Genomic DNA, 18,461 nt, shown 5'->3' with positions numbered 1-18,461 from the left:
CAAATCTACAAAAAATAGAAGCCTGAGAACAGATTTTTATTTTTTTGATTTTTTTTCGCCAAATATGGGTGATTAATGAGGCAATATTGAGGCAATAACTTCAAATCCAAATATCTGAAAACTTTGATGGAATGTTGACATTTTCATCAGTACAGATCATTAAGCATATTTATGGCTTTGTGCTGCGAAAAAACGAAAGCATTTGGTCATTGTTATGAAAAGCTTTTCAAATTTTGCGCGGCCAATAAAAAAATCTTTAGTAAGGTCAAAACATACAAACCGCCCTGCAGAATAAATAAGGTTGTCAATCAAAAAAATAACTCACCACATAAAGGTTATTTGTTTAGAGGATCTATACTAAAAATACGCTAGAACAAAACTACTTTAGTTCTCCTCGATAAAACAGAAGATGATCAAGTCTCCTCGGGGATCAAGTTTCCCCTCCTTCCTCTATGCTGTATATGTATAAAGAAATCATCATTCCGGTGTTTGAGTATGGCATGGAGAGTTGCGCTACAAACACGTCACCTCAAACTCCAGAGAGTCCAGAACAAGTTCCTCCGAGTGATTCTGGACTCTCCTAGGGGAATGCAAAATACTGATGCCAATCGTCTGCTTGTATCAAACCGCTTTGGTTAGTTGGTTGGTTGGAGAGGTTTAGGGCACGGCGCCTAACATCTGAACACCAGATCGCGCTGGGCTTAGCTCATTAGGTTATAAAATTTATTGTTAGGTGTGGTAAATTAATTTCGAATTGAAATATCACAGCTGACTGGAGCCAGAAAGTAAATTAGAAAATCAGTTAAAACTTGTTCATTCAAACCAAATTGCAAACTACTATACGAGAAAGGCAAAAAACACTTATAAAGATTAAGAGCCACGAAAGCTGGACACTTAAATGTAAGAATATTGTCAAACCAAAAATAAATTAAATAAAAAGAAATTCATGCATTTCACGCATAAGAAGCCCACATTTCGTGTCAATAGATTGAAAACGGTTCAGTAGTTCAGAAGATTTGATTTCTTGAAGAAAGTTATTGTAAACGTATATTTTTCTGACTACTTTATATAGAAATTGGGTATGGCGAAATTAGACAAAATAAGGGTGTGACTATGTTTGTAAAAGAACAATCCTTGATAATATGTAATAAACCTAAAAGATCTTTTATCGATTTCACATGGAATTGCTGTATAAGTAAGCTGGGAGCGAATCGATATTTCATAACAAGCATAAAAACGAGCTACAAGTTCTTATTCTTGATTCCCCAGGAAAAATCCCGCATGTTTGTCAAGGATAAAAAAAATGTGTAAAATTATGATTTCACAGCTGAAGACCTTCACCACCTTTTCCCTCCCATTTTAGACAGAAGTTCCACTGTTTTACATAGACCGAAGCGAACTATGAGAGCGGGTCCTGCACAAGAACAGGACCATCGAAATGTGCAAAATTCTACTTACAGCGAGTGCATCCAGTGATTTCAGTCGTGCATCGGTGCCGCTGCTGTTGCTCCCACAGCTCCCGGGATTGGGGCTGCTGCTGGTGCTGTTGGTGTTTTGGCCACGATTGGGACTCCCATTGCCGTGGGACGCCGATTTCGCCAGTTTGCGCTCCTTCAGTTTCCGTATTCTTGCGTCCTTTATGCTGTGAGGATATCCTGCTGTCGATGATGGTGCATTCCCGCCAGGCGGTTGGTGTGCGTTGCCATAATTGTGTCGGGGAAGAATGTGTGTTGGAGCGATGGCAGTTTTTTTTGGTTCACATGGGCGTAGGACGTGTAATGGAAGTAAGAAGAGCGAAAGTAAACGTCAGTTATGTATGGGTTAGGTATAGGTGAGATAGTAACAGATCTTAAACACATGGGCGAGCATTAACGGGCTCATTCGGAGCCAAAGTATAAACCCAGTTATTACAGTTATCGAGCTAATCTTGGATGGAAATGAAGACTAACAAGAGCAAACTAACACTCAATTTCGAATCGCGGGCAGACAAATATTACATGTCCTGTCGATTGTACCAGCGATATGCATTCCGGGCAGTCAGCAGACTGTGTAAACCCGAATCTAAAGGAAAATTTCTTAGAACAATCAACCATGTTCAGACAACACCTGTGCAAGGTGAAAATTTGTCTATCTGTTGCCTATCTATGACACAATTAGAATCAGTCTATGGGTCTCCTTTGAACGCGAAGTTCATTAAATCATCGTATAATGTTCTGTGGGATTGAACTTGAACAAAGGTGCAAATTCGAATTCGACAACTGTTTTTCCTCCCCATACAAGGTTGAGCCAGTCTAGTGTCTTAGCTCTGGTAAGGCGACATGACAAAAAAACTAACAATCAACACCGAAACTATAATCGAAAATACAACATTGAACAATGGGCAAAGGACACGGCAATGTTTAACGGAAACTGATTGGGGACACGGTACTTAGAACGTTAGTACCCTGTTGAAACCTGCGCGAGTTGCCCTCTTTGCGCGAGAGCTGCAAAAGGTGAAGGTAGAGGTTGCAGCGCTTCAGGTGGTCCCAGGGATGGGAAAATTCAAACGCGATAAGATATCCAAATTATCAATTGATATTAACTGTATCTCAATTGAAAGCATTTACCGTTACTTTCTGAACTTATTTCTATAAAAAAAACACTACCACACATCCCAAGTAACCATTAGCACAAACCGCCATATAAGGCCACTATACAGCTATTTTAAAACTTATAAGCATTAATATTAATATTAATAATAATAACATTAATATATTATTATAGCAATAGACGATTTGGCGGAATATAGTGCTTATTAGTTACTTGGGAATGCCAAATAGCAAATTGAATTTCATTGTTGACATTAAATTGGTACTGGTTGGGATTTCACTTAAATGATAATTTTGTTTTTATTATCAATTGATTCCAAAATTTGAAAGGATATCGCCAACGACAACTCGCCTCCTTCTCACACCTGAGAAGTTATCAAATGATAATTTCAATCATTATCCTATCGAATGATAATGATACAGCACAACCTTGGCGTGATCCGATGGAGAGGAACAGGACAGCGGAATATCCGTGCAGTGGACCCAATTAGGGGAACTGTTCCATTTTCCATCTCACTGAACATTTATTCATCTCATCGCGAAACAAAGAAATACAGTACTAAATTCCTCATGGAATTTCTTCGGAACTTATTTCTGGAATTCCTTATAGAAATTGTTCCAGGTATCTCTCCTCCAATAGAGCTCCAATTCCTCCAATAGCTTCTTTGGAAATTCCTAGACAATTTTATTTAGTAAATCTTCTAAAAAAAATTCATAAAAATGTATCAGAAATTGATTTTGATTGATTTATTTTTTTTTAATTCATTAAGGATTTTTTTCGAGAATAACTTTAAAAATTCCCTTGAATTTTTTTTAAGATTTCCTTTGGAAAAACCATTCAGGAATTCTTTCGAAACTTCATTTAGCAAAAATCCTTCACAAATTCCTTTTTTGAGAATTCCTTAAAGAATTCATTCGGAAATTCCTCCTGAAATTCCTTTTGAAACTCCTCCAGGAATTCTTTCGAGGACTCATCTTGTTAATTCCTCCTGAATAATTAAGAAAATAACGCTAAAATTCCTATATACACTCCTTTGGGAAATACACCTCCGAAAATTACAGATTCATAAATTTCTTTGGTAGTCCCATTGCTTTAAAAAAAGCCTTGATAATTTTGATTTTTTTAATACATTCCTGAAGATAATTTACAAAGCAATCCCTCATTGATTTCCCGAATAAATTCCTAGATTTCTCAAGATTCCTTTAACGATGACAAAAGGGATCGAAACAACGATCCTTAAATGTTCAATTCATTTTTGATTGTATGATTTGATTGGTATATTTATTCAAAGTTGTGGATCATTTTCAGCTCTTGAAAGAGTTTCACTTGTGTGTATTGATATTTCCCTGATTGTGTGAATTCCCTCATATTCCCAGGATTTTTCCGGTCAATTCCCTGACAACTCTACTCTAGGTTTTCCAGGTAGTAGATAGCCCGAAGGAGCTCTCTTTTTGAGCTCCAAGAAATTTTCGATTACTGGGAATTATAAATCTCTAATTATGCTTAGAAAGAAAGTGGCGCTCAAAAAGGTTTCGCCAAGGGCGCTGAGAGTCCACGCTACGGCTCTGAGTACCTGGCTGGCAGAACGTGGCAGTCCTAACGGTGTTAGTTCCGACATGAACATGGATGGGAAGCGGAGAAATACAGATCATTTCATATTCACTGTTACTGCGGAGCTAAGGGGAGATTCAAGCATGACGTCCACTACTTTTTGGGATTTCTAGACCTCCCCCTCTGTCACGCTTGTTTGTATACCTAGTTTATGTACTGTCACAAAGTCTTAGACCCTCCCCTTAAACCTGTAACATAATTATTGAACGACCCCAAGGACCTTCATTTATAGCTGGCCGAATACTGTTCCAGTCGATATAGCAAAGCTGCTCCTTTCGTAAACAAACGCAGCCAGCACTTGCCGTAAATGTTGAAAATTGTACATTACTGTGCATTTGACGAAATTTTCATTTTCTTTGTCTATCCTCCACCAGTGCATTTACACTAGATTAAAAGAGCAATACGAATGACCATAATATATCAACTAAACTACGTCTACTTGCGAAAGTCAAACAAATCGTTAAATTGATAAAACTTTTCATTAAATCCTCTTCATCACAATCGCAATACCTCTCAATCTGTAACAATAACGATGTTCATTTGTATCAGAATTTGACAGTTCTCAATGCACGCCCATAAGGGTGTAACCCTTTTTTTATGAGCCGCCTTTTTATTCTGTTCTATTTGATGCCCTGGTGCTCTGGACAAAATTTTAACCAAATCGATCAACGGTTGGGTGGTGCTAAACTCGTTAGATGTTTATATGGAAAAATGTATACCGTAATCCGGGGAACATTGATCATTTTTTAAATTGTTTTGAAAATAACTCCTCCGTAAGTGAAATGATAGCTTTTCTCATATTTTTAAAACGAGTTCTGCTACATCTATAGAATGTGTAAGGTTGTTGTTCTTGATCATTTGATAATTTTAAAATTATGTTAAGCATCCGAAAGATATTCAATTTGCAAAAAAGATAGCTAACCGCGGTGGAGGTTGGTACTCGGATTCTGATGGCTTTTCCGCAAACGTGACCTTGAAGTTGTCTTGTTGTGTAGGGGTTATCACGCCTATCTAGAGAGTAGGAGGTTGAGGGTTCGAGTCCCTCCAAGACACGTGGATTCTTTTTTCGCAAATTTCATATCAATTTGTCCATTTTGAAACATATGCTGTGCATATGCACAGCCAAGATATTTAACAAAAAATGGTTTTCGTACGGCCGAGTTGCCGAATAATATGCAATTAATTGTATGTTAAAAATGTTTTTTGTTGAGCTTCTTAATTTTTTAATTTGGGGTAACTTTGATCAAACATTTATCTATAGCAGCGGTTCTCAACCTTTTTCTTGAGAGGTACCCCTTCGCACTTTTGAATTAATTGAGGTACCCCCTAGTTTTTTTTCTGTAAATAAAAATAAGTGTAACTCATAAGATAACGGAAATTAACGGAATATATGATTCTGGCTGAAATTTTCTTTATTCCGAGTTCTTGAAGTGAGGCTTTCGAACCACTTAAAAGGAGGCTTTTAAGCATCTTGAAATTACGGCTCTAACCCTCTTGAACGTAGGCTTCCAAGCCCCTAGAAGGGTGAATTCCAAGCCCCTTGAAAAGAGACTTCCGAGCATGTCGAAAGAAGGTTTCCGAGCCTCTAGAAACGAGGCTTCTGGGCCTGTTGGAAGGAGGCTTCCGGGCCTTTTGAAACTGAGACTTCCGAGCCTCTTGAAAAGAGGCTTCCGGGCCTCTCTGAGGGAGGCTTCTGGGCCTCTTGAAAAAATGCTTCCGGGCCTCTTAAAAGGAGGCTTCCGGGCCTTTTGAAATGTAGACTTCCGGGCCTCTTGAAAGGAGGCTTCCGGCCTTTCGAAAGGAGGCTTCCGGGCCTCTTGAAAGGAGGCTTCTGGGCCTCTTGAAAGGAGGCTTTCGAGCCTCTTGAAACTGAGACTTCCAGGCCTCTTGAAAGGAGGAGGCTTCCGGGCATATTGAAATGAGGTTTCCAGGGCTCTTGGAAGGAGGCTTTCGGGCCTCATGAAACTGAGACTTCCGGGCCTCTTGAAAGGAGGCTTCCGGGCCTTTTGAAATTGAGACTTTCGGGCCTCTTGAAAGGAGGCTTCCGGGCCTTTCGGAGGGAGGCTTCCGGGCCTCTTGAAAGGAGGTTTTCGGGCCTCTTGAAAAGAGATTTTCGAAACTCTTGAAAGGAGGCTTTCGGGCCTCTTGAAAGGAGGCTTTCGGGCCCCTTGAAAGGAGGCTTCCGGGCCTCTTGAAAATATGCTTCCGGTCCTCTTGGAAAAAGGCTTCCGGGCCTCTTGAAAGGAGGCTTCCGGGCCTTTTGAAATTGAGACTTTCGGGCCTCTTGAAAGGAGGCTTCCGGGCCTTTCGGAGGGAGGCTTCCGGGCCTCTTGAAAGGAGGTTTTCGGCCTCTTGAAAAAGGCTTGAAACTCTTGAAAGGAGGCTTTCGGGCCTCTTGAAAGGAGGCATTCGGGCCCCTTGAAAGGAGGCTTCCGGGCCTCTTGAAAATATGCTTCCGGTCCTCTTGGAAAAAGGCTTTCGGGCCTCTTGAAAGGAGGCTCCCGGGCCTCTTGAATAGAGGTTCAGGGCCTCTTGAAACTGAGACTTCCAGGCCTTTTGAAATTGAGACTTCCGCGCCTCTACAAAGGAGGCTTCCGGGATTCTCGAAAGGAGGCTTTCGGTCCTTTTGAAAGGAGGCTTCCGGGCCTCTTGAAAGTAGGCTTCCGGGCCTTTTCGAAATTGAGACTTCCGGACCTTTTGAAAGAAGGCTTCCGGGCCTCTTGAAAGGAGGCTTCCGGGTCTCTTGAAAGGAGGCTTCCGGGCCTCTTGAAAGGAGGCTTCCGGGCCTTTTGAAAGGAGGCTTCCGGGCCTCTTGAAAGGTGGCTTCCGGGCCTCTAGTAAGAATGCTTCCGGGCTTCTTCTTGGAAGAGAACTTCCGGGCCTCTGAACCTCTTGAACGCAGGTTTCCGAACCTTTTAAAGGAGGCATCCGATCCTCTTGAAAATACTACTCCGAGGTGCTTAGATGGAGGTTTTCGAGGAGCGTGGAAAGATGATTCCAATTCTCTTGCAACGAAGCAACTGAGCTTTTCAGAAAAAAATACCTTCATGTCTCCGAATGTGTGGACTCTAAATTTTAGTTCAGAAGCATATTATTAACATCATTCAACTTCAGGAAGCACAGAAGATTTTTAAAATTTATTCATTTATCTTTTTGATCTTTTGTCTCAGGGCTATGATCCTTTGTGCTGGAGGGCAGGATTCAATAGTATTTGAGTTACTGATCGCCTTGCATGATATATAGGGTAAGGGAGGTATTTTGGACTGCTTTAGGAGATGGCTGAACAATTTTTCGAATAAAAGTTAGAGTTTGTAATAATGCTTGATCAATTCTCTATGAATCTACAAAGTTATGAATGCTAAGTAGGATTTGTAGGTAAAAATGTTGTAAATCCCACCGAATGAACCAAACTATCATAAATTCTGAAGATATGTGAGATTTAATTTTGGACCGCCTGTTTTTATTTTGGACCACCTATTGAACATATTTTGGACCACTCGAATAATTTTGTATTGTTTGCAAAGTTATGTTACTATTAGATTAAATTAGTGATCTCCAGCATTTTAGGCGCTTTCATCCTGAAAGTCCTTGCTAAGCAATACATTTTTATAAGCACTCAAAAGCATAGAACAATATCTACCAGCTAAGGATATTGAAACTAATATCAATTTCAGTACCACTCGGTACAACATCATGGAAGCAAAACAAACGTGCGGCCACCTGGTCACTCCTACCCTGCCACATTTTTATGTAGTTTGCCGGATCTGTTCCATTTACGTCATTGATAGTAGTGGGTTCTTTCTTGCTCCTTGCATATTCTTTTTCAAAACGAAACATAATCGTAGAACGCGGAACTCTGTTGCATTGGCAAGCAGCACGGACGGAGAGCTCTAGCAAAGATTGGTTTTTGTCATGGAGCTTTCTTAACTATTCTGCACCACAATAGCATATTTGTCCCATATGGAGGGGAATTCCAGCAAAGATGGAACTGATATGCGATCATAGGCAGTATTTTCGTATGGAAATAATAAAAACAGTTACATGTTGGGTTAATAGACATTTTTTATGTCTTTCATTTTTCTACATCAATGAACGGTAATTTATAAATACGGTATGAACAGTAATTGATTAATGGTTTGATACTAGAGAAACAAATGGTTGGTAAAAAACAAAAGTTTAAGCGATCTAGAACTTAGAAAGAAGATATGTCGAAAATATGTTCGGCTCAATGAAAAATGAACCTATTTTGGACATGCCTCAGAATACTGTTTTTAAATTTACGATGTTGTGCTCGAGATAGGAAACTGCTTCTATTAGGTTGTAATAAGTCAACAACATCATTCACATGTTTTGAATATATGTACAAATAAACTTACAGCTTTTGAAAGTTGACTTCAATTTTACAATGTCGTCTTAGTTTTGGTCTAATCCAGCCAGAATGTTTAAATGCGTGCAAATATTCTTAATAATTGCAATATTTTATAAGATACAAATGTAGGGAATACCTTTATGGATAGTTTCTTCTAGCAATAAAATTTAAATGTTGCATGTTTTATTTAGTTTTGTGTGATATAAATACAAAATTCAGCTGGGTGGTCCAAAATATGAGCCCGGTCCAAAATACAGCCGTTACCCTACAAGACACAATTTTGAAAAAAAAATATATGCATATATCAAAACCTCATCAATAAGTTTTGATTAATCTTGTTATATATCCGCCATTATGCATTTTTGTCCTAGGTACCCCCTGGGCCCGGCGAAGGTACCCCTAGGGGTACATGTACCCCAGGTTGAGAACCGCTGATCTAAAGAGAAGGCGATAGCAAACGCCTTAAGCTAGGCAATTATAGTTAGATTCTCTTACGCTGAAGCGATTTGCATCGATTGTTTCGAGAAAGAGATCATCACCGCTAGTGGTTTTTCAACAATATATATTACAAAATTTCTGAACAAAACTATGGATTAACCAAGAAAATAAGATTGCCTTTCACAAAACTAAAGGTACGAGCTTATTTTTTTCTGTTATTATACTTGTTTTGAGTGCTTTTTTGGCAGCTTGCTGTGCATTCAAAAATTAATGTTTATTTTATTGTTCAAATTTCCGCCAAGGAAAATAAATGCAAATTCATCCGAAGGTTATATCATGCAGCAGCAAATTTAGTCAATATTAAGATACCTTACTCACAATAAGTAATTGTGATAACATATAAATCATATTTTATTCATTTCTTGGAAGTGGTGCAACTGATCAATGTTACCCCGGTGATCAATGTTCCCCCAGATTACGGTACAAATATAAAACAGTGATTTGAAGTTAGACGGCACAATGCACGACGAAGAACTAAGATACCCATTCGGTTCTTGTAGAATGCAAAATGGTGGGTAGATATCAAGGAAGGAGCGCCCAACAGAGCTCTGGTCCCCACAAGTTCTCACGCTTCCACGGGTCGTCCATCGACAATAGACCGCCAGCTAGGGGTTGTGTACTTAACTGGTAGAGCAACCTGGGCACTGTTGTCCTTCTGCCATCAGCTAGAGTGAGAAGTTACGCCTCGAGCGTCTGTTCACCAGGAGGTGCGGCCTAAACAGCGTCTGCCTGGTACCCAGCGGCTGATCAACGAAATGCTGTATCGCGTCAGCTATACCTAAGGTGGCAGCTCCACCAGCGCGATGTAGGTAATGCAACCCCGGTAAGGTACCTTACTTCTTCTTCTTCTTATTGGCATTACATCCCCACACTGGGACAGAGCGGCATCGCAGCTAAGTGTTCATTGAGCACTTCCACAGTTATTAACTGCGAGGTTTCTAAACCAGGTTACCATTTTTGCATTCGTATATCATGAGGCTAACACTATGACACTTTTTTGCCCAGGGAAGTCGAGACAATTTACCTTACTGAAGCCTCTCAAATGGCTTTGGGACAGTTCGTCGAATGACGTTTAGTCGAATGACATTTAGTCGAAAGTACATTTGGTCGAAGGGACATTTAGTCGAATGGACATTTAGTCGAATGGAAATTTAATCAAATGGACATTTAGTCGAATGGACATTTAGTCGAAATGACATTTAGTCGAACGGACATTTAGTCGAAAGGACATTTAGTCGAATGAAAATTTAGTCGAATGTTGAAAGTGTTTAGGTGGTAATAGGTATTTAGTTAAATGGATAATTCGTCAATCGATTTTTGGTTGAATTGGAATAAATAATCCACAAGATTTATGGATAAACTGATAAGAGGAATTCAGTTGACGTGAGGAAGTTCAGCGGAAGTGCGGAAGGGCGGAAGAAACGAATATGGATGTCAATGAGGATTTTTCAGCTGAGCTAAAGAAACTTCTGGAGACTCTGGTGTATTATAGGAAAATTGAAAACCTACAGAAATAGTAAAATATTAGGTACTGATGGTGAAATACCCTCTATTTTTTTCGGTACATGATCAAAAACCAATGATATCAATGTTACTTCTGAAATTGTGCTCCAACCATAATTCGTTTATTATTGGCCGAAAATTTAATTCCCACCAAATGGTCATATGAATTTCTGGTGAAATGATGACTGAATTTCTTTTGACCAGGTGGTATAGATTCATCGTAGTCGGTTAGAGGGGTTCGCCAAAATCAGTATCCAGTCGGAAATATTCTCGGGATATTCACCGTTTTCGTATTATTTATTGTTTTTATGGACCCATCATTCTTTGGACAATATTGGAGCAATAGTTATGTGACTTTTAGAAACACCGCAATAAATCATTTATTTTTTTATTGTTATTGACTAAAGTTCTTTTCTTTCAAATAGCTATTCGACGGAACATTGTTAGACTAAATTTACAAAGATTTTTAATTCGAAAACTCGCTTTCGACCAAACGTCATTCGACCAAATGTACGAAGATTTTTCATACTTTAATCAGATTTCGACTAAATGTCATTTCGACCAAATGTCCTTTCGACGTAGTGTCCTTTCGACCAAACGTCATTCGACCAAATGTCCTGCGTCTCTAGTGGATTAAAAAACATTCTCGACTAAATGTCCTTTCGACCAAATGTCCATTCGAAGTAATGTCTTTTCGACCAAATGTCATTCGACGAAATGTCTTTCGACGAAATGTCTTTCGACGAAATGGTATAGATTCTCTCAAATACCACGAAAAATAGAGATAGAAGAAAAAGAGAACGTTATTTTTGGCAACCGACCCGGCAACGAAATAAGGACTATGATTGGAAACTCGGTACCTGGAATGTCAGCACCCTAAATGAGCCTGGACGAGTGAGCCTTCTGGCTCGTGAACTGCAGAAGGTTGGAGTGAACGTGGCCGCTATTTAAGAAGTCCGATGGCCTAGATCCGGAGAACGTGAATTCCGAGCCGTATAGCCCATGCCCAACACTGCATTCAAGTATATCATCTATCACAGCGGCGGCGGAAAAGCAACGTTCAACGTTTACGCACCGACAAACGATAAATCCGACCACATGAAGGACACGTTTTATGAATGTTAATGCGATATAATTTCGCTAGGTTCAATTCAATAATAGGAACGCTCTAAGAGGTTACGATTTGTGCGTTACACTGTATAGAAAGTATGAATATTAGTAGTGAAATAATGAGTGAACCTGGTAGTGATAACCAAAAGATTAGCTGTGCCATCGGTATCGTAGAAATTGTTCTAGTAAAATAGTAAGAATTCGTTAAACACTGGATCCGGCGCTAGCTGATGCCAACCAAGTTTGCCGAGTAGGAGTTGGAGTAAGAGTACTTATGGATGCACTGAAAAAATGTAAGAATTACAACTAAAATTGTTATGATTTGTTTGGTAATACATTATTTTTAGCTTTAGCTGATCAGACAAATCAACGTCTTTTAATCTGCTGAAAGAAGTTCAGTTCTCAACCACAAGCTCCAAAATCTCTCGGCAACAAATGTCTTGATAAAGCCTATGGAGAGTGCCCAAAGCATGACGCCAACGCTCAGGTCGGAAGAGAGGGTTTTTTCCGTCCCATAATTGGTTGGGAAAGCCTTCACTCCGCCACCAATGACAACGGCCTACGGCTAGTAAATTTCGCTGCTGCAAGAGGGATGGTCATCATTAGCACCTACTTTGCACGAAAGAATATCCGACAGCAAACCTGGAGACACCCAAATGGTGAAACTTGCAACCAGATAGACCATGTTCTGGTGGATGGGCCGAGAAATGGGATGTTATCGATGTGCGAACATTCAGAGGTCCGAACATTGACTCTGATCACTCGTTGTCAGTAAAATTCGATTACGGTTGTCAACTGTATCGAACGAAAGATCACAGCGAACGATGCGTTACAATATCTAGCGATTGTCGGTGGAAGGAGTATCGGCTGAGTACCGCCAGAAGCTCGACGAACGGATAAGTGCAATCAACGTTAGCGCCAACATCAACGATCTATGGGAGTCGATCAATGGAGCGGTGAGCACAACAGCACGAGAAGTGGTAGGCACTGCACAGAGGCGACCCATGACGGGTTAGTTCGATGTGGAGTGTCAGAGAGTGACAGACGAGAAGAACGTTGCCAGAAGCCAGATGTTGGTGTCGGGTACCCGATCGAATAGAGATCGGTACAAGGAAGCAAGAGCAGCCGAAAAACGAACCCACCGCAGGAGGAAGAAAGAATATGAAGAACAAGTGATTAGCGAGGCGCAGGAAAAAATGGAGCAGAACGATATGCGGAGGTTCTATGCGTCTGTCAATGGCGTGCGGAGAAAGACAGCGCCATCTCCCGTCATGTGCAACGACCAACAAGGGAATTTGCTGACAGATAAAACCGAAGTGGCTGCCAGGTGGAAGCAATACTTGGAGACTTTGTTGAATAGTGGAAGTGACGATGCATAGATGAGCAGAATAAATATTAGCGACGATGGGCAAGCTCTGGAGTCACCTACACTAGATGAGGTTAAGGTCACTCGACGGAATCAATTTTCAAACTACTTGCGTTTTCAAGGGCACACCATTCAATACGGAAGCAACGCACAACTGTCATTTTTAATTTTTCACGCATGCTGCGACGCAGCAAAGCAGAAAAAATAAAAATGACAGTTGTACGGTGCTTCCGTATCGAATGGTGTGCTCCTGAAAACGCGAGTACTTTGAAAATTGGATTCCGTCAGGAGTGACTCTAAAAAGCTGTTAAAGAGCGGCAAAACAATAAGGCTGCGGGGAAGGACGAGCTCCAGGATGAACATCTCAAACATGGCAGTGAGCAGCTTTATGAAGTTCTGCACCATGTGTTGTCAAAAATATGGGATGAAGAGCTCCTAGCTGATTAGACGGCCTCATTTGCCCTCTCTTTAAGAAAGGGCACATACTGGAGTGCGCCAATTTCCGGGAATAACCCCTTAATTCGGCGTACAAAATTATGTCCCGTATTCTGTTCAACAGATTGAGACCGCTTGAAAAGTCCTTCGTCGGCGAATACCAAGCAGGTTTTCGTGAGGGCCGATCAACGACGGATCAAATGTTTACCCTGAGACAAATCCTTGATAAATTCCGGGAGTACAACTTGCAGACACATCATCTGTTTATTGATTTCAAGGCGGCGTACGATTCAGTGAAACGAAATAAATTACGGCAAATTATGCTTGAACATGATTTTCCGGCGAAACTGAAGAATTTGTGTATATTGGAACATTAGTGACGTGCGATAATGATGTTACCCGCGAGGTGTAAAGGTGTATTGCAGCTGCAAATAGGGCTTATTACGGACTTCGTAACCAGCTAAAGTCCCGTAGTCTGCAAACGAAAACAAAACTCGCACTGTATACTACTCTGATTCTTCCGGTGGCTTTATACGGCCATGAAACATGGAATTGTACCAGGTGTATAAAGAACTGGATATTATTAAGCTTATTCAACACGGCAGACTACGGAGGGCTGGTCACATTGTTCGTATGCTGGAAGAACGTCAAGCGAAGATAATATTTAGTAGAGAACCCGGAAGAAAGGCTGCGTACACGATGGCTTTTTGCAGTTGAAGAGGACCTGAGGGCGCTCAATATTTAGGGCGACTGGAAGCGATTGGCCCAGGATCGAGTACAGTGGAGAGGGGGACTCCATTCGGGGTAGGTTGATCGAAGAGCTGTAGCGCATCAAGTATCAAGTAAGTAATTTAATTCGTCCTTTAATTCAGAGGTTTGCCTACGGGACTCATATTGACCGTGTTTGTACTAGGTATAATGTCAAAAGCCGCAAATGAAAGTTAGTTGTTAGGATGGAGAATTACCTTCGTAACTCATTATTGTAAATATCACATTTTTTCTTTCCTCTTTCCTTTTCGATTCCGAGAAAGCGATTCTATTACCGCAGAGTGGAAATCTAGCCCAGCTGATATGTAACACTTTCCGTACGAAGCCAGAGTGCGACAATTAACCTTTTCAACAATAATGCTTTCTCCAGCAACACTGACGCTTGTGGCGCGTTGCCTTTTGTATATAAAACAATGCAAACTTTGGGAAGCCCCAGTCACCCATTCCTACCACTACCAGCACGGAAAAGTCAGATGTTGCATAAACATACGAAAGGAAACCGTATACGGTAAGGAATTCCCTGGAACTCACCCATTCATCTTGTCGTGGTGTTGGTTTGTCGATTTTTCATTTCTTTATGTACTAATACCTTGGGGTAAGTAACGGGGATCCCCTCCCAGCAAATGCTCTTATTTACATCACATTCCATACGATGCGATATGGATCGAGCCGAGGGTTGAGTTAGAGCTGTGGGAGGGCGAAAGCTCCAAACCTTTCACACTAACTATAACGACGCCGCCGGTCGGTCGGTTGGTCTGACGGTCTCTCGGTGGGTGTCGTTCGATCGATGGTGAAGTGTCTGTAGCGCCGCCGTCGGCGTCACTGTTGTAAATGGAAAAAGTTTTCATTATAGTGTTTGTAGGAGTGTGCCTCGGCTCGGTATCTTGCGCTTTTAGGCAGCAAGGTGTCAGAATTTCCTCACGCAATGATGGGCAATTATAAAAAGGGTGCGGACTTTACGTGCCATTTGACGTGCCGCTGCTTTGGGACGTGCGTACCCACTACTTGCTGCAGGAGTCTTTTCTCTGGTACCTACGTGAGGAATGAGATGAATTATGATGATGAGTGGCGGCACCGTCCCTTGTTGGGAAAGGTCAATTCAGTATGGCAATGAAAGAAAGTTTATTTGATGTCCTGTTTGCTTCGGGGATGGGTTGGAATTTAATGATCCATTCATCATCAGATTGGTCAGGCTAATGAACTAATCTGCCGATAAAGATGTTCGTCACGCAATAGGTGTGGTTTTGTTATGTTTTCGTTTCTGTTAAACAATATGTTTCGTTTATAAATTATGGGTTATTTTTTCTTTAATAATTATTTTTCTATCTCTAGAAGTTTTTTTAGTTCAGTAATTTTTATTTCAGAATGGAAAAGTTCTCAAATTCCGTTGCTACAGACATTCATCTTTACTTACATCGCACCACTGCACTTGCATACAAAGCATGTCGGCAGCACCAACCAAGAGAGTGGGGAAAAGTCAAGCTGATCGATGTCCTGAATAGGATCGATTTCAGGGCGCCAGTCAGTTTAGTTCACCCCCTCCTGGGCGTATCGTCATCGGTCGGCTGCCAATTGATTGGCTTTCCAATCGTTCGCTTGGGTGCCGCTTCTGCTTGTTCGATTCGTTTATCGCTAGAGAAAATTTGTGTCTACCCTATCAAACAACGAACGGTGCGAATTTGAGCAGTCAAAAATCAGTGTATGTTTATTATTTAACAGCAAAATTCTAAATAATGTCAACTCTGGTAAATACGCATTGTAGTTAACTAAAGTAAAGCTTAAATATCAATATTAAATAAAATTAAAACATAAATTGAATAACTCCTGCAATAGTGGTGCCTTTCTAATGTGTTTAAAATATAATGGGGCAATCACAAAGGTTCACAATTGTTCGCATTGGCTTATGTAAGTATGCAAATAAGGCCGCAGTGAAGACGCCAGCCACGCAGTCTGCGAAGAGTCCACAAATCGTATTCGTCCAAACGTTGCATTTTGCGCTCCTCGCCTTATTGTATCCGTCAGATCGCTAACAAGAATTATTTTCGTCGGGGTATTGTCCGACTTTCTGGATACGTGTTCAGTAGAGTTTCCATTTCCCGGCCATTTTCGTTGTCCCGGGATTCGGGATGAATTGTTCAGATATCCTGGAAATCCTGGATCCTGGATTTTTCGATGTTTCCTTAGAAAACTTATTTTTTGATTTAAAAACGATTTTATTCAATGTTCAGGGGTAAAATTCAAATTTTAGAAAGGCCAGATAATACAGATTTCAAATTGGAACTCAATTAAATTCTAATTTGAATCGATTCTTTCGAAAAAAAAACGACTTCAAGAATCAAATAATATTCACGTTTTTCTCGGAAGAGTACCCTTTTGGAATATATGATCGCCGAGTTCGAGAAGAAGGGTTCGCTGGCGGTTGAAGTCGGCTTGACTGTTTGCATTGTTTTGAATTGGGTTTAGACAGTTGCTGGGATTGCATTCAATACCCTAGTGACTTCCTAATCTTGAACAGATCGCTTCATAATCTTGATGTTAATCTCTAATTTATCGTTATCGCCGATAAAGTTAATTGTGTTCAACATAATCGCTTGCTGTGAAAAGATGAATCAACTCAATTATTATCGGAGTTCGATAATTTAACGTAAGTTAAACCGATAATTTAACGATAATGGGGTTAATAGATTACGCGATTAAAGTTGGTATACAATTCTGGCAGAAGCCGAGAATTGGAAAACGATTCAATGCAGCCTGTTGACCAGAGCTGATTTTGAAAAAAATAAAATAGGCAAAGCATCGGGGTCGGACCACTTGTACTTGCGCATGTGCCGGAAATTTTGTAGTACGAACGTCGATTGGAAGGACATGAATTAGATCAAGAATTGTTTTGGAGGCAAGAAGTTCAGGAAGACTGAGTCAATGTTGGGCGGCGCGAGGAGATTAGCAAGGCGAATATCAGTTAGTGTGCACAACCTCGCTGTAGACGGGAGACGGGTAGGTAGCAGGCGCCAAACAGATGAAGCTGATCTTTTACTGTAGATACTTGTCGTTTAATTAATAGAGAGCTGTATCTGCTGGTAAAAATATCAGTCAGTAGTATAGTGGTATAGGGGAATCTATTATTTTTTGTGAAGGTGTTCTATTAACTATCTCCGATATTTTCATGTCTGTTCCTTTCTTACTAATTTAATAATAAGATGATATAGACTGGCCATCACAAAGAACCTTGGCCCCGTATACATGACTGAGCCTACCAAATACACGAACGTGGAAAAAAACCATGTGTGATGCGAAGTATAAAAATATGATATGAGCTTATCACTTAAGTTAGGTTTCCGCGTTCAAAACAAATAACTTTTGGAAGAAGAAAAATTACACTGTTTGCGAACCGGAAATGAAACAGAATTTTTTGTCCCGGGTATCCCGGGATTTTCGGGATTTCAAAAATAATATCCCGGGAATCGGGAAATCCCGAATTTTCCTAAATCCCGGGATTTTTTGTCCCGGGATGTCCCGGGATGGAAACTCTAGTGTTCAGCCCACCGCGGTCGTCCGATTTTCGCAATGTGAACGATGGATGGATCTAGCCAACAGCTGCTACTATTCTTGGTGTATTTCACTGGCGCCAGCCATTGCTATTCGGTTTGACAATATTTGGTGTACAAGATCGGTGCCTTTGAGAACTATAGCCTCCTTGCTACGAGCACTCTGCTACTTCTGGCTCCGCCAGCAGTGGTTCATTTGCCTCTTCCATGCGTCTTATATCTGAATCCCACCTTAACCACAACCTCAACTAGCGGTCATTTGACATCGGCAGACCCGTTAAACCATAGACACTATAGGTTCCATAGACGAGCTGAGGCGAAGGCGAGTGTAGCCAAACGAACATGACGTCAAGATTGCAATCCAAGCAACGGAGCGTGTGACGTCAAATTCACGTGGTACACTGTGAAAAAGTTGAAAAACACACTTAATCGAAATGACCCAACCGTTCCTGCGCTCGTTTATGGAACCTATAGCGTCTATAGTGAAAATGTGAGATTGGAATTTTTGAGGACCATATCGATTGGCCTGAAAACCGCCTGATTTAATCTCATTGAAACGAAAAGTCAAAGTTTAAGTTCGCTCTCTGAAAATATTATTATACTCTTTGATTCCAATCTATACTTTTTCGATATTTTCGATATCTTTCAAATGAGTTCTAGATACAAA

The 18,461-nt window shown here is 40.7% G+C and overlaps 1 protein-coding gene across 1 annotated transcript in view; it reads right to left on the bottom strand.

The window, feature by feature from the left end:
• Positions 1–1,458: 1,458 nt before the first annotated feature.
• LOC134203276 (uncharacterized) overlaps positions 1,459–18,461 on the bottom strand; it is a gene marked incomplete at its 3' end in the record, with an annotated part of 82,803 nt that continues 65,800 nt past the window's right edge. Inside the window, exon 3 of the mRNA XM_062678150.1 lies at positions 1,459–1,655. Within this exon, the coding sequence (XP_062534134.1) occupies positions 1,459–1,655 (197 nt within the window). The remainder of the gene's footprint in view (positions 1,656–18,461) is intronic.

This window comes from Armigeres subalbatus, unplaced genomic scaffold (assembly GCF_024139115.2).
Source record: "Armigeres subalbatus isolate Guangzhou_Male unplaced genomic scaffold, GZ_Asu_2 Contig1733, whole genome shotgun sequence".
Classification (NCBI taxonomy): Eukaryota; Metazoa; Arthropoda; class Insecta; order Diptera; family Culicidae; genus Armigeres; species Armigeres subalbatus.
The sequence above is the reverse complement of the archived record's forward strand: the minus strand, read 5'-3'. Positions and strand labels throughout refer to the sequence as shown.